At 33.0% G+C, this 17,845-nt stretch overlaps 1 protein-coding gene across 1 annotated transcript; it reads right to left on the reverse strand.

Moving 5' to 3' along the window:
- Window positions 1-278: 278 nt before the first annotated feature.
- LOC104893236 (hypothetical protein) lies at window positions 279-5,339 on the reverse strand. The gene is made up of 6 exons (XM_010679342.4): window positions 4,789-5,339; window positions 4,305-4,373; window positions 3,202-3,306; window positions 2,858-2,977; window positions 687-776; window positions 279-553 (listed from the first exon to the last, which is right to left on the reverse strand). Exons 1-6 carry the CDS (start codon window positions 5,263-5,265, stop codon window positions 437-439), a joined length of 978 nt encoding a protein of 325 aa, XP_010677644.1. The 5' UTR covers window positions 5,266-5,339; the 3' UTR covers window positions 279-436.
- Between the last annotated feature and the right edge of the window lie 12,506 nt (window positions 5,340-17,845).

The following is a 17,845-nucleotide window of genomic DNA, read 5'->3' on the forward strand; positions in this document are numbered from 1 at the left end:
CACAAGGGTTTGTGGAGTTGATCACCTTTAACATATATTAATCGTAGTCATTGATTCTAAATCTACCTTGTTCAATAGTATTACAACTGTACTGTATCCATACACATCTTTACGAACATCCATCCTCTTTCACTTTCCTGCCTCATGGATAGGAGAATATTGAGGCTACTACATCGTTAATTTGAGTGCCCCCTTCCATGTAGGAGCTGTTCTGGTTCGAGTAACTCGTTGAGTTTCGTAAGCCCGAAGATTTTGTGACCGTATTGTTTTCATATCTATGATACTCCTAAGAAAGGGCCCAGTGGTTCCCCTTGGATTGGTTGGGATTCAGATTTGGTAACACAACATGACTGTTTACTTAATTTCCCGATGATTTACATTTAGTGATTACAGAAGAAAATTACATATGATGCCTGCCTTATCAATGGAACTGATTCTAAATCCAATTCGATATGCTAAAATCACGTAGCTTCCTCAAATGTTTCTCCATGTCTTGCCTAGTTTTTGTCCACTCTTCCCTCTCTATTACGGTGGTTGGATCATCTCCTTGACTCTGCACCAAACATGAGATGAATCAATTAGCAGCTTCTAAAAACGGGTATACACGTCTCATATGAAATAATTCGGCGTACATAAATAGACGGGTAAAAGATCTAATGGTGAAAAATCAGAATAAAGATACTAACTGCATGAATTATCTTGAAAGAGTTCCCATTATCACGGATGACAAGCAAATCGTTCTTTCTGTCCCTTTTTCTCCCTCCTGGAGCTGTGACCTATACAGAAAAGAGAGCGAAAGCAGTCAGTGAAATAATCGAATTCGTCGTAGATGCAGCATCTTTTGAAAACTGTCCTACACTTGAACGATTTTTTGAAGAAAATGACCAAACACGCCTACTAAAACAAACATAGACATATTCCTCATGTGCATGTAAAGTAAAAGAAGCCAGACCATTGTGATCCCATTACAATGGCACAGTTAATCACCATACCAGATCAAGGGCCATGACATGAAACAATTGTTCTAAAAATTGATGGACTCTGTTTCTCAGTGAAAGTTTTAAGGAACTAGACTGCAATGCTGTGAGCAGTATAAAGATGATGATGCAATGAGAAGTTGAGAACAAATGTAGCGGGATCCTAAAGACTTTTGCCACAGAGCGATCTGTAAATTCATTGACGCAAAAATAAAAAAGAACTAAAAATAATTTGGTGATATGCATACTGAAGAATATACTTTCAATAAATTTGGATAGGCAAAAGAAAAGTCGTTAAAAGTTGAGAAACAGTTGGAGGGATAAGGTTTAAAATGACTTCCAGATCCTTCAGTTGCACTGTTGCAGCAAATATTTTAGTTTCTTTGCAGTTTATTCCAATAATACAGTGTCTTCTCTTTTCAAATTGGTCTAACTGTACTTCTGGGTAAGGAAACAGCTGAAATGAAATGCCAGGCTGAAGATAAAAACACAACTTGCTATATAATGGAAATTTCAGCCAAACTTGGTCAGGCAAATCAGATCCTAAAGAAGCCCTAGAAAAGCTAAAGGATGTGTTGTATAAGTCAAAACAGACAAAAAAATAGAATAAACCTTGTGAAATTCACATCATACCTAAAGTTGACCATAGTTCAGGGACAAAGTGAGAAACCTAACAAATTATATTGTTTTTTTAGAACTTCTGACGGCATCAAACTAGTATTCTAAATTTTAGAAATAAGGTACTGCAGACAATACATTAAGTAGAAAACATTAAGCATCCATGGGTATAGACTATTGAGTATTGACTGACATCAATTAGGCTTATGACATTTATATCCTGTTTGCACCGGGATATTCTATCTTCTAAAACTAGTTTCTGTAATTCTCTTCCTCTCTCTTCACATAACTGCTGCCTATATATTAATATGTGCATGTGAGTCTTGTTTATAGCAGATAGATTGCAGTTATCACATCTATGGAGTCTATGCTCCCCCCCCCCCCCCTCCCCCCTCCTCCCTCCCCTTTCTGAAGGAGGCATCAGGAATGAGCTGCAAATCATCACTTTCTCACTTCTCAAGGAGTGCATGGCAGGGACACCTCTATTTCTTTTATAAGGCTCCTTTCAAGCATGCTTTTGCCAGTCGGTAGACAATTCCTACACATATGTCATAAGAGGATAAAAGAGCTTCACATTTAAGAGCTGGAAAGTCAGTTCCCATTTGTCACTCCCCATACAACACATAGAAATATTGATATAAGTTCTCTACTAAATTACTCAGTGCTGTTTATGAAAGATAATATATGGAATGCTTTAAGAAACTTAGATGATTTAAAATGTAAAAGATAACACTGGCCGTGATTGGGCCGTATTTCTTGTGATGGTACAGATAGTGGTTTGCACTTCAAGGCTTTTACATCATAAGCAGAAAATCATCATATGGGCATAAAATAACTGATATTCCCCAGTCCACGCACCTATAAACAAAGTTCCCACCATTGCATTTCCCCTCTATGATTTGGCTTCCTTTTAATCTCCCCTGCCTCTAATGCTTCTTTTAGTCTCTCTGTATAATCTAGAATTATTTAGTTTAATGACTTTTTTAATAACATTTGGCTGTGTGCAATTATTCTCCACTGCCCAATCAGTCTCTGAGAAGATCCATTCAGATATTCTTGACATCGACATCTATGCATGGTAGAAGATCTATCAATTTGTACAGAATGACATCAACCCAATAAGGATCCTGGTGATAGTGGGGGTGGGTGGGTCGGTTGCATGGAGGGTGTTCTATATTCATCATTAGCTTAGTATTAACTTTACAACAAATTATAGGCAAAAGTGTGAAAAAGTGCAATGAAAAATCAAGAAAAATCCTCACCAAAACTTTTCCACGGGTAATAGACTTTGTTCTTGAATCGATAACATATATTTCCTCAAAATCCAAAACAAATTCTGGGTCGTTTAATCTTCGATTTCTGTAATGTTTTGTAAGAAAAACCTGCAAAAATTCAAAAAAAAAAAAGAACAGAAAATAATGTGGTTATATGACAATCTAATAAGCTACGACAAGATGGGCTGATTGTGCTTCTTGAAAGAAAACAGTAAAATCATTTATTGATTCTTCATCACATGCCTTAAAAAATAAATAGAAAATTGGCTGATGCCTGATGTTATGGTGATAAGAAGTGTGAAATGGCAAAAAAAAGGAAAAGGTCCCTCTACCTTCGATATTTCTCTCTCAGATTTATACATCGGATCTCGAGGGGCATCAATAGGTGGTTCAGTCACATTGTAGCATCCAAAATCACTCTTTGCACATCTTATGTACTGCACTTCATACATCATTACAAAAATAAGAAGACAATATATTTTAAAATTGGTACAAACATAAGAAAGGAAGATCATGAAGAAAAACTAAGTCGAAGTATCACAACAAAGAGGTAACGAACTGTATATACGATATAGATAACGATCCACATATTTATTCTGAGTTGCTGTTCGATTCAACAAAGTTGAAAAAGACAAAGCCAAGAAAGCAGGACGTATGCTATTTATTCCATGGTCTACTTGACCAAGTGACCTTCAGTGGAGTGCTAGAGTGGTAGAATAATCCCCATAGTTTTTGAAGCTTCAAACTTAAAAACAAGATCTAAAGAGTTAGGCCATCAAGTTTTCTGGTAATGGGAAGACAAGCTTCACCATTGAAATCGTATCTGCTTAAGGAGCCTATCCCTACCTGCGTGCTCAAACCACTGGCCCTTTACACTAACACTCAAGACAGGAATCAAGGCTAAGTAATCCCATCTACTTGTATCTACTTACTAGGACGGGTTCCTGTAGAAGGGCACATGACTAATAAGACACTAGCTGGCATATGAGATGTAGTCCATATGGTTGCGTAAATGGTACGTAATAATATTGCATCAAATAAAGAAATTGTTGTTTGCATAATTTTGGGTTGCAATTCGCAAGGGGTTAAATCATATATCTAAGTCGACTGCCCTTAATTTCTTATTCAGTTCGACATAGAAGCCAATCCTTTTGGCATTGAAACTTGTAAGGGTGAATATGACCCTTTACCCTGCTTCTCCGAGGTGCCTTCCCGATGGAGCATTTGGGGAAGTGGTACTGTACTGCTGTATGCATGTATCCCTATGTATCTTTCTAGTTAAGTATGATATCATATAAAGAGAACAATAACTGCTGCAAGTTCAGCCTGAGAAGTCACGCATTTTAACCGCTATATCCAGCAATAAACTCTTCCAAAATGAAAGCTAAAGCAACCAGAAGAACCAGAAAAAGTAAAAATGAAGAAACAAACTAACCTTATCAGGCATGGGAGCCAGAACCTTAGGAATTGCGTAAACATCTGTATCTGGTGGTGTAACATACATCTACATCCCAAAACAATGACAAAAATAAACTTTCACCAAAAAAAAAAAAAGAGCATAAATACAGACAAACAGTAGCATATTCAATCACAAAACCCAAATTCCAAAAACCTTTATGAAGAATTACAAAATTATTATACAATTTTTTGTATGATAAATTGTACTATTTCTTTATAAAGTTCCTAGTTCCTAACGGTTCAATCCTAACAATTTCTGCAAGCAAATGTTGTGTATTTAAATCAGTAATGTTGGACATCAAAACAAAAATATCATCAGTACAAAACTATCCTAATACATCTGCAATTCAATATACAACATTCATACTTGAATATACAGCATAAAATTACATAATATAAAGAATCAAACAACAAAGCAAGAAATTTCAAACTAATGTCTTAAATTGTGAAACAAAATTTACCTCTCTGAAATCATAGACATCATTATCAGGGTCAGGTGGTTTTCTAATAAAGAAATCACATTCATACAAAGAAATCTTATGAAACTCCTCCTCATTAATCCGATAATCAACCACCAATTCAGAGTCCCACCCTTGAGTAGACACAAAATTCTTACTCTGAACCACCTGAATAACCTCATCCCCATTCATCCCAGCAATAGGAACAACTCCAAGTGGCTCGTATTCGACATCGAAATCTTTTTTATTATCGACTTCTTCTGCCTCCTCATCGTCCATCTCATAGTCTTCACCTCCTCCATCGGCATCACCGTCGTCGGAAAAGACCCGAAAGTCCCTTAATTTGAGGGGAGGAAAGAGGGGTTTTGGGGAGAGGAGAGAGAGTGTGGTTGTGGGTGGAGGAGAGAGAAATGGGGATGAGGAAAATGTGGGTTTTGGAGGGAGGAATTGGGTGGGGAGAAGAAGGAAGGAGGTGGTCATTGTGATGATTTGTGAAGGAGAGAGGGGTTTTAGGAGGGGATAGTGGAAATGGAAGGAGTGAAAATATAGACTTGGATTGTTTGGATTTGGATAAATCTTACACATCCTACTTTCTAAAAAAAAAAAAAAACATTTTGATATTTTAAACTATTCACAAATTTAACTTTGATTATTATTTGTGACTTAGTGAATAAAGACACATATTTATATGAAATTTTGTTAGATTTGTTGTAATATATATTTTTATAAATGTGTATTTTTGTAATTTTTACAAATACAAAACTAGAAATATTAATACTCAAAATTTTAGCATTGACATGCATAAAAAGCAAAGTGTAACAATTATTTGTAATGTAGAGAGTCTTTGTTTTATAGAATTATTCAGCTAGTCTTTGGTAGGACGATCTATCGTTAAAGGCTTAATGTCATACAATTAGTTAAGCATTGCAAATCTGGAAAAAATGATTTTCTATCTACTCCCCTCGTTTTTTGGAGAACTCGATTACTGTAGATATACACTTAGGAAAATAGGAAAGAGCGTGTAAAAAGTGAGTTCGTCAAGCTAAGATTGGCCTATGGTAAGGAAAGAACCTTCCAACCTCAAGGTTGGGGGTTCAATCCCCACTAGGGCACTTTGGGAGAGGGTTTCCCCTCACCATCCCCCAATCTCAAAGTGTCTGCCTGCAAATTTATGTCTGGTTAACTTGCAAGAAGTGGTTGAGTCCTTAGGGGCCCAAAAAATGCAAAAAGTGAGTTCACATGGTTTCTTTAATTTTTTTTAATGAGGTGAGAAAATGTGGGTTTATTATATTTTGAGGAAGATAAAGAGCACAGGAGAGAGAGAGAGAGAGAGAGGACCAGGGATAATTAGATTATTGTATATATATATCTTTTACCAAATGAGAAATAAAACATAATGAGTAGATATTCAAAAGATAGATGAAAAAGGAAAATAAGCAGATCTTCAAAAAAAAACGGAGGGAGTACTAGTCAAGTGCTACAAACAATTAATAAAGCTAGAAAGCATAACTAATAAGATACAATAATTATTTATCCCAAAGTCACAACTATTAATCAAAAAACTATAACTTCGAACCCAAAACCATGAAATCAACCAAAGTGTCAATTATCAACTCAAAATAATAACATTAAACCAAAAACCATACGTATTTACTCAAAAACAATAACTATTAACCTAAAAATCATAATTATTAAACACAAACCATTACTATTAACCTAATATTATAAGTACTTTTACCGAAAACCATAATCTTTGGTGGTCAAATTAAACCGCCAAAAAGCTTGTTGATAATAAAGACTCAATCAAAGTTAAGTTAAGATTGTGTTTAAAATCTTGGGAAGTAATTATGATTTTTAGTTTAATAGCATGGTATTGAATTAATAGTTATTCTCTCCGTCTTCTTTTGTTGTTCCTATTTAAAATCGGGGAAGAAACCAATTCCATTTAAATAATGGGCAAGATTACATCATTCTAAATAAAATTAAATTACTTAAAAATAAAGATCTTAGCCCTTTGAGTCTATATATACTACTATTAGGCAACCAATAATAAAAAAGTTTGAGGGGTAAAAGAGTAAAAGATGACTATTGAATAGTGTAAGCGCATTTATTGCATCTAAAAACCAATCGAAATTTAAGTCATAAAATTAAATTCGCCTTAGATAAAAGAGAAATCCCATGATTGAAAAACAATTCACAATTATTAAGGGATTTTTTATTGTTCAATAACTACATATGTATGGAAAGATCCACAATAGGAACAACAAATTGAAATTCCCCAATAGGAAATACAAGAATAATAAAAGAAAATGAAAGGAGTATAATTTTTAGGCTACTAGTTATGGTTTGCAAACTAATGGTTAGAGTTATGGATTAATAGTTATGGTATTTGGATTATGATTTTTGTGTTAATAGTTACTCTTTCGGATAATATTATGGCACTTGGTTATTAGCTATGTTTTTCGTATTAATGGTCATGATTTTGGGTAACTAGTTCAAATTATTAGGTTAATAGTTATGATTTATTTAATAGGTCCAGGTTAAAGATTATGATATTAAGATAAACGATTATTAGGTTGATAATTATGATTTTTGAATTTAGTTATATTTTTACGATTATACATTATGGTTTTCAGTTTGATAGTTGTTATTTTTTATTGATAGCTATGTTTTGTGTTTGTGTGTTTGTAACTATAGTATATTGTGTGATTTTGGGTTGAAAGTTATGATTTTTAGATAATAATTATGATTTTTGGGTTAAAAGTTATGGTTAGTCAATAATTATGATTTTTGGCTTAACAAAGTGTTAAAGCGTGTAACTAATAGATGCAATGAGAATTCTCTCAAGCTTTAACTAATTATTTTAATGTTAAGCTTAACATCAAACTGTATTTTTGAAGAATTTGTGAAACTTATTACCTATTTTTGGCCGAACAATTTCGATTTACTACAAAAAAAAAAAAAAAAAAAAAAAAAAAAAAAAAAAAACTGGAGAAACTTCATTTGATCATGGCAGTTGAACAAAAAGAGACGTACATATTAGCGATGTTATAACAAATGGGACAACAAAGTCTAATCTTGATGGAAAATATAATTAACTCGAAGAAATAATGATAATAAAAATTTTATGTAGTAACAAAAAATTGATTTCTTACTTTAAACTTCAAACTATTTTTCTTGAAAAAAATTATTATCTTGAAATTTTCTTAAATACGCAATGGCTAAAAGAAATAACTCTACCCATTAAAGAAAAGAATCTAAAATATAATACTCCAATTGGCTCTGATACCAAGATGCACCCCGGGACTGGACGGGTTATGGACCGTCTCGAACGTAGTTCAGATTAATTATATAGCGAAAGGGGGATTGTTTGGTAGGTAATTAATCTCGCCAAAAGATTAATAAAAACTTGGAAAATAAAAGTTTTGAAATTTATTTTTGATTTTGAAAATTTGAACAGAAATTTTGAATAGTTCGAACAGATGTTGAAAGCAATTAAAAGAGACGCAGATATGAATAATAACTTACTTTGATTGAACTTTGAATGAACTTACACAAGGATTGAGTAACAACTAATTTTGAGCGAGAGGCTTTTGTAACTGATTCCTAAATTTTTCTCTCTATTTTTTGTACTGAAGAAAAACACTTGATGTCTATGGAGATACAGTACATGCTATTTACAGTACATGGATTCTGTTTGTTTATTTTGATAAGTTTTGTCGCCTTGCGTTTGATAAGTTTTGCCGTATGTAGACATTGCCGTATGCAGACATTGTCGTATGCAGACATTGCCGTATGCAGACAGACGCAGCTTTTTCTTTGAATTGATCTGGTAGCTTTGAGTTGATTTGGTAGCCTTTGTATTTTGTAAGTGTTCTTTGATTGTGATTTTTGGATTGTGCCTAAATGAAGTTTTTGGTTTTTTGTGGCTTTATGTGGAGTGGGTTTGTGCATGCCCGTGGATGCCTTTGTACTTTGTAGAATTCCTTTGTTCATTTTGTAGAATAATCCCTTTGTCTTTTTGCGATATTGTCCTTTTGTGCCTTTGAGTGATGGATGTACAATTCATCAGAGAGTCAGGTGGTATACCGGATATTTGATGAGTCGTCATAGGAGTACCTGCATTGAAAATGTTAGTAAAATATGTCCCTTATTTTTGCCTAAGTGATATTCACTTAGCGGGATCTTTTTATTTTTTATTGTCCTGATTTTTGCCAGGAAGTTCCTGCGGACAATTTTCTAATAATTTGAATAAGAGTATTTTGCCTTCTTGAGAGAGAAATTTGCCAGCTCTGAGTTGAGATAAATATGGAGTTAATGGTTCAGACTGGTTAACTCCAGTAATGAAATACTCTTGTAGCCATGTAGGAAAAACAACTGTTGTATTTCCGCAATGGATAAAAGTAACAGGGTCTTTGTCATTTTTTCGGATTAATTCTTCAATTTTGCGGATGATGTAGAAGAACCCATATGCTCTTGCTTGAGTTGGATGTAAGACAGCGAGATCTTTGCAATAAAGATCACACTTTACTATATTAATGAGTATGAAGTAGTGGGCTGGTTTGATTTTGCCGTCCACCATTTCTTTGTTGGCGCAAACAAGTACCAAGATCAAACTCCTAGTTGCTCGGGACAGGGACTGACCGGAGGTGGAACAGGACTGGGTTTCCTCCAATTTATGACTTCTTCATAAATCCACTCTTTCCTTTGAAGAGAACATACTCTTGAAAATATATATTGCTGGAATTGTGTGAACTCTTGGAAAAATTTTGTGTCTGGTTCTGGTACTTCGTAAAATTTTCTTACCAAGCCATATTTCCATAATTAAAAATATGGATCAGTTTTTTGAATGTCTCTTATGGATATAAAGAATCCTCCAGTTTGGTAATATGAAAATATTAATATAAATCGTCCCCATGTTCGCCAAATGCTATAGGGGGATATTTTTTCGGATGTTAGGAAATTGATATACCGGCTGTTGAAGTTTTCTTGCTTTACTTTGTTGATGATGATTTCCTGCATATCGGTTGGAAGCTGATATATTTGGATGATTAGTTCATATATGAAAAGTTTGGAAATTGTTTTATGTATTGCAGGTAAAGCATGGGTTTTGGCTGTTTGAGTGAGGTTATTTGATAAGTTTTTGTGGTGGGGGGAAAGTTTTTTGAGTAAATAATCTTAAATACTTTGGGTATGAATTCTTCTTTTTTGTGTGAGGTATGGGTTTTTGGTTTTGGAACTGGAAGATGGTTGAGTTTTCTGCATCTGAAATAATTAAATGAGTAAATATGAATAAAAATTAATTTTGATTAATGAAAAATAATTTTTATGAGAATAAATCTTTTGAAATTCAACAAATATTATTACAACATCCTTTTTGACAAAACGGGGCTGACTCTTTTGAACAACAAGAGGTTGACTCATTATCTGATTTTATTTGCAGTAGATTATCTTCACTATGGTCAGTAATATTATGTTCTGAGGAAGTTTCTAGTGAATATAAGGCTAAAATTTTTTGTTGAAGGTCTGGATCATGACCACATAATTCATTAACCTTTTGTTTTAAGTCACATTCGTTAGCCTTATGAACTACTCGTCCACATTTATAATAATAAATCGGTCTTTTGGAATCTATAATTTTCTTTGGTGGTCTGGTGGGTGCCTTAAAGGTCTTTTTATAATATGGGTCGTTATTAATAATTTTTCTAGTTGGTCGGAAATTTTCCCTATATCTCTTTTTATTGATGGCAGAGGGAGGTTGAATTTTGGGTAAACCAAAAGCAGCACAAAACTTCCTAATTCTCTACGTCTTTCCTTTTTTCTGATGAATATTTACTTTGAATTGCTAATTCTTGACACAAAGCAATTGCTTCTTTTTTAACAAAGGAAAATATTTGCCCATAAGTCGTACTATCATATGGAATTTCGTCTTGACCCGCACTTTCTCTTAATTTTAGGAATATTCTTTGAGAAAATAGGGATGGAAGACCAGATATAAACCTTTCTTTCCAAAAAGATTGATTGCAATCACCTCGTCTAAAAATATTACTAAGGAATACATCTTTATACCATCGATAATCATCTAGTGTAGGACACCTAAGATTAGTAAGAACTACTTGGTTTGTTGACATTTCCTCCTTTGGATTACCAATAAAATGCATAGCAATCATATTAATAAGAATTGAGCTTCCATCTAAGGCTTGTTGTTCATTTTCTATTTTAACGTGATTAAAAATTTGAACTTTAGTTTCCATATTAATACTATTGTCCCACCAATTTCTTAATTGTAATAGCCCAAGTTTTACTCTTAATTAATTAATAACTAATCTTAATGATTAAACTAATAGTGAACTAATTTTAGTAAATAAAAATTTCTAAGATATGTTGTTTAATAATTTTAGGATAACAAAGTTCATAAATTAAAATCCTAAGTCTTAGCATCAATCTTGTAAATGATGTAAGACTTAAGGTTAGCAAAAATTCTGATGGACCCAATGTCCAATGACCAAATCCTTTGAGGCCCAAACAAAATAAAAAGGCCTAGCACTATTCTTCTCCAAAAATCAGAAAACACAAAAGGAAAGTAATAACTCCATCTTCTTCCTCCCCCATACGTGGAAGGACAAGAATGGAGATTTCTCAACAAGTCAAAAACTATCTCAGTAAATTTAATTGAGCTTTCACTCTCTCAACCACCCTTAAACCACTGGTTTTCTCAAAACTACAGAATTTAGCCACTTGTTTTCTTGAATGGTTTTGGTAATTTAAAATTCTGAAATTCATCTACTGAGATGGAAGTTTCTCTATAAATAGGGAGGAATGGTTGAGTTTTACAATCACAAAATCAACAACAATAATCCAGAAGTTTACATCAACCAAAAGAATTTGGAAAATAAAAGTTTCAATTTTCAACTCCTCTTGTTGTTCTTCTGTTCGACCACCACAAAAACCGCCATAGCCACCATTTCTTTATCTTCTGACTTTCGTCGAGAAGTCAGGACCTCCGCCCAGTGGCAGCAACACCACCACCCCCCCACGCCGCACCTCTTCCTCGTCGTTCTCCCTGCACAACCATTCTCTCTCCTCTTTCGCGAACCGCATAGCACCACCACACATCATCACTCGCCCCTCTGCCGCCTCCCCTCTTCCGCCCTTCGCCGCCGTGAAGTCCCGCCACCAGCAGACCCTCCTTCGCTAGTCAAAGACCCACGTTCCTTCTTTCTCTCTCCTCCCCTGCGCACCACTGCCAGACCCAACACCCCTGTCGCCCCGCCGCCACCGACATACTGCCGCCCACTGCCGACCTTCCTCCGCCGCGGAACGTCGTCGCCATCTTGCACGCACCTCCACACTCCTTCTTCTCCCTCCTCTCGTGCGTGTATTTGAAGACCACCAGTGGGTCTTATTTTCTTTTGGGTAAGTTTTATGTTTGTGAAATTTGTTTCTCAACCTTTTATAAACGTATATGTAGGTAGTATTTTAAATTGGCCCACTTAATAATGTTGCTCATATTACTAAATCACTTATTTCGTTGAAAGATTTTATATGATATACTCCCATGTAACATATTTCTAATTGCTAAGTAATACCAAGATTAATATACTCATGTAGTAAATAGTTAAACCAAAAACCACTTATAAATTATAGGTTTTCAAGTCTCATGTTATTTAAAGTTATAACATATCTTAACTTATACTCCTAAATTAGTTTAAAAGTTATAACACTTATAATTTTAATAAGTATCTCACTTATATGAGTGCAATTATAAGCTTATGACTAAAATATGGATAATACTTTTAATTTGATCTCTAAGTAATATCTATCGATTATCATGAGATAAGTATAAAGGTTGTGGATAAACTATTATAACTTCAACATATTACGTAATCGTTAAATAAGTTAGACTTTATAACTTATATAAACAATAGTATAAACTAAGAATCATACTTAAAGAACACTTATATTAATGTTTTCTATTAATTTCTAACTTATAAAAATACTCGTTTTGAAACTTAAAAGAACTCGTTCCTCGAGCTCAGTAAGGACGATATCAAGGACATAAGAAGAGGATTATTATTATTATTCTGCAACCAAGGTAACATCTACTGCTAGTACCCGCAATTCCCTTTAAATGTTTTATGAACTTGGGAACAATGTGATTTAGTAAAAGTTTATCAAAATGTTTATTCTTGAGTTGCGGGATGACTACTATGATTTATTTGTAAGTACATTTTATGAGTTTATGAAATGGATGGATTATCATGAGCCATGGTTTATGAAAAGATGATATGATATAAAATGATTTTGCTACCTTAATCATTGAGGTAGAGCTGAGATGAATGACTGATGATTATCACCTATGAATAATAAAAATTATGGAACATGATAAAGTAAAGTGAAACAACTGGTTTGCTGAGCTGATTGGCCGTTGTATACGTACCGAGCTGTTTACTGGGGCATTGGCCCATTACTGTTATTAGGGCACTGGCCCGTTACTGGTGTAGGGTAATGCCCGGGACACAGGTCCTTGCACAGTGGTGCATACACACGGCTGGGAGACGTCCCAGAGCTGACTGATTTTGCAACAACCAGAGTAAAAATGTATAAAAGGATCAATGGATTATAAAGGTGAAGTTGAATAAATGTTATTTTGACAAATGTTTGAATTATTCTTTCTCCCTGTTTGCAAATAAAATGAGTTGAAATGAGTTTACGTTGCTGGGGTAGTTTGTTACTGAGCCTCGGCTCATAACGTTTTGCTTTTATATTTTAGGTATGGTCAGACAGTTGAAAGATCGTTGGTAAAACGGATTTTGCTAATGAGTGTTAAAGAAGTCAGTATGACACTAATGGTAAGGGTTCGTAAGCTCAAGCTAGAACACTGAAGAGAGAGAGTTCAGGATGATTCGTGTATCAATGTTGTTGTCTGTATTTTATATCTTAGGCTAGGAAGATTATATTATTATTATAGCTAATATTGTGAGTTTAAGAATTATAGTCTTAAGACTATTTAAGCTAATTATTATATTAGTGGGCCCATAACCCATAGGTTTAATTTTCTAGTTTACGCTACCAATTATAAGTATATGTGTTTAAATGAGGTTATTAATTTTCGGGGCGTTACATTAATTGACCAGTAAAACCAGTTGTGAGAAAATCTATAATAGTATGTTCTTGAGCATTTCTTGACCTATAAGTAGTTATGGCCATGGTCATTTCAGAAAGAACATTTAATATTTCATATTCTGATTTTCCATCAATATTCCATTCATAAACTGCAGTTCCATCATATTGTGAGTCTCTGAATATATGTCATTCTTCATATTGAAATTGGTGGAGTAGGTCTAGTATAATAATTTCTACTAGAGACATTTTTCCAAGAACTATTATTTATTTTATTGATTTTATTTTCATCGTCATCATTCTGAATTGATGTTATTTGAACTATATTTATCCAAAACATTAATATTATTAGTTGACTTGGAAGTATTAAATTAGATAATTTTCTTCAATCTTACTAATTAAAGGAGTTGTTTTTTCAGGTAAATTAAGAGATTTTTGACGATGTATAGGAATTCTTGAAGTATTAATATACGGAGCAGCTATGTCGAAGGGAAATTTTGTTTCCTTTTTATTTATAGATAAAGTTTCTAATTTAGATGTAATGTCATCAATATCAGGAGATTTTTTTTACTCTAGTTGCATAGATAATATTTCTATTTGTTTTGAAATGGTAGTGAGAAGTTGGTTTGAATAATTATTTTGGTGATAAATCTTTTTTATGTCACCTAAATTGCCAGAGGAGGAGTTGTCATCTTCTCTTCCTTTTTAAAAGGAGCCATAACAAAAGATCCTTCATTATTATTAATTTGAATTTCAGTTAACGGAGGATGAATAGTCTTAATTATACTTCCATCTTTTAAAGTCCAACTTTGAATTAAACTACCTGTCATGTTTATTTGATTTTTATTAAAAGGATAAAATATATTATTTTTTATGGTGTAAGTTGAGAACCAGATGAAAAAAGGAATATTAATTTCTAATTTTTTCATATCAGAAATCCATTCTAGTCTGACGTGATTTCTAGCAACTTGATCAAAACATCCAAAGAACCAATCTTTTTTATCATTATTTTGTTTTGAATAAAAGTCATTATGAATATATTCTAAGTCTATTTGAAATTCTTTTTTAATAACATTAATAGAGGAAAAAGTAGGAGGTTTCATGGCTGAAGAAGTAGGTGAATTAGAATTAGTAGAAGATTCTCCTACTGGTTCAGGTATTGGGTTTTTGTAGTGGAATTTTGAAGATTCTTCAAAATGTAAATTTTTTGAAGCAGACGTTTGAGGATTATTATAAGAATTATCTTCATACGAAGGTCGAGCATTTTCATAGGAGGTTGATGGTCTAGCTCTTTCATAATTAGTACCTAACTTTATTATTACTTGCCCATCAGGTTCTTCTATAATTTGATCAATTCTCTTTTGAGTAATGTTTCTAGGAGGAGGATTATAATGAATTAAAAATTGTTTAGGAATAGTAATTTCATTCCATATTGATTTTTTAGGAGTAAAAGTAGCCGCACTTTCAGTTTCAACTTTTAAGAGTATAGTTTCATCTATAGTGGGATGAAGTAAACATTTTGGATTAAGTTGAGAAGATAAAAGTCTAAAATAGACACGGTAAATTAATGCGAAATTTTTAACATATTCCCTAAATTGTACTATTGAATTATTTGAAAGATGGACATCTAGAAGTAGTGTCTAGTATCCATGGATCGGTTAAGTCTACTGTAAAGTTTGGACAACAATTAAAGTAGATTGGGCCATTACAAATATTAGTTTGAATCATAGCTAAAAGGGAATCTTTATACCAACTAGCGATTATCTCTAAGAGCTATATATATTGGACAATCAAGACCTTCTCTAGACAGTGGTTTTAAGGCTATTTGAATCATACCAAAATGAATATACCTATATGTTTTCAAGTATTTATCTATAGATGTCTTATTAAGTAATTTAATACTTTAAATTCCTGATTTAAACTCGTAGTTTCCTCATGAGCTTAATAGAAAAAGCAGTCTTAAAATCAAGTTTTCCTATTTGATAAATTGTATCGATATGTTTCCTAGGTATAGTCCAGTTTTGAAAATTAATCGGAAAAGATATTTCCTTACTTTGTATTATGTTTGAGTTATCACTATCATGTGAAAATAACTTTCTAACAAAAGTAGCCATGATCATATAATAATAAAATTTAGTGCATGTAGCAGATAAGCAAATGCATATAAATGGGACCAACGGGACCACCCTTATCGGGACCACCTTTTCTCCTCTTAACGGCTGACCAACGGATTTAACAAGGGATGACCAACGTCTGACCAACACTTAGTGCAAGTTCTTAACTACTAAACTCACAAAATTATATTTTATATGATGTAGGTAGCTTTTAGTGAAAAGTATTAACACTAGATAGTTAAACTAAACTTAGTACCTATAAAGATAATAGATTTTCCTTTTAAATAAACAAAACTTAACTATTCTAATAAAATATAGTAGAAGTTATCAAGCAATTGTGATATAGTGCAAGTTTACGTATAAAGTAAACATGTACATCAAAGTTACTAAAAAACAAAACCACAAAAGGACGGAATAACAACCCATCCTAATTTTAACACTATTAGTGGTACTAGTATGAGTATTAATTAGACTGTTTTAGGCTTAATATCGACAGATCCTACCCCCGGCGATTTTTTGGCTCGGATACCAAGATGCACCCCAGGACTGGACGGGTTATGGACCGTCTCGGATGTAGTTCAGATTAATTACCTACCAAACAGTGTCTACCCATTAAAGAAAAAAATCTAAAATATAATACTCCAATTGACTTAAAACAACTAAATTGCTTGACGTTTTGTTTCAAATTTATTAATCCTTGATCATAGATTCTCACTGATCTAAACATTAAAATACTATCGCATCTGTATCACAAGGATTTACTAACTTTTGTTTTTGGTATATATGTTTCACAAAAATTCCTTCACTTTTTTTTTTTTGTTTGAAACATAAGGTCTACTATAACTTATGACTCTATTAATCACATCTCATTACTTTTTAATTGATATTTCCTTAGCCTCATATTTTTCATTTATCCACCAACCTTTTCCCTATTTTTCTTGGTTCTTGTGAAAAAAAGTGTAACTATTTTTTAGAAACAAAAGAAACATGATCTAACATTTAGTAGATTCATCTTAAAATGTAATTTTAATATATCAAGGTTTGATAATCTATCTCCTAAAAGGGGTTTCATAATTTTTGCTATTTTATAATTACAAATATTAATGATTAAAGTAGTGTATGAAGACTACGATCGAGAAAGACCGATAGGTACCCTGTTTTGGGTTTGAAACTAGTCGATTATTGTTAGGAATCAAATTGGATATACAAGTCGTATCCACTTTTAACCGGTTCGGATAATCATATTTTCGGACACGACATCCACCGGGTAGCCATGAAGTACAGTTTCAAACTAGGTAACAACCTCAAATATAATATAATTGTATATTTTTAAATAAAAATAATATATGAGAAATAAGGAGAGAAAATCACAAAAATAATCATTTCCAGGTAATATGTGATATTATGAATAATTAAGTATTGAGATTGTATTTCCACTTCATCTTCGTAAAAAATAATGTGCAAAAAATTACGCTCATTTTACTTGGAAACTATATAAAATTAAATCGTATAATAATTTGATGACAGATAGATTATTATACCTATATTATTATGAACAGCTTATCAAATTTTTGCATACAATACTATCTTAATAGCTTTGGCCTCTAGTTATCCATAAATGATGTATTAAACTCTATTATCATAAAAATACTAATGGACACAAAGGTCCAAATTCAATTACTCCAAATTTCTACTTAATGGATATCCATTTCGATTCTTTTTGGTTACAATCTTGAGTAATCTACTAATTCTTTGTACATTTCCATTTTCTTAGTATCCTCCAAGGTATCTTTCATTTTTGTGACCTAAATTTTAAACCCCAC

This window comes from Beta vulgaris, chromosome 1 (assembly GCF_026745355.1).
Source record: "Beta vulgaris subsp. vulgaris cultivar EL10 chromosome 1, EL10.2, whole genome shotgun sequence".
Lineage (NCBI taxonomy): Eukaryota > Viridiplantae > Streptophyta > Magnoliopsida > Caryophyllales > Amaranthaceae > Beta > Beta vulgaris.

Coding starts and splice junctions, on each gene's coding strand:
- LOC104893236 (XM_010679342.4), bottom strand. CDS start 5,265: ATGACCACCTCCTTCCTTCTTCTCCCCACCCAATTCCTCCCTCCAAAA. Junction 4,374..4,788: donor ATGTCTATGATTTCAGAGAG/GTAAATTTTGTT, acceptor TTTGGGATGTAG/ATGTATGTTACACCACCAGA. Junction 3,307..4,304: donor TGGCTCCCATGCCTGATAAG/GTTAGTTTGTTT, acceptor TATGAAGTGCAG/TACATAAGATGTGCAAAGAG.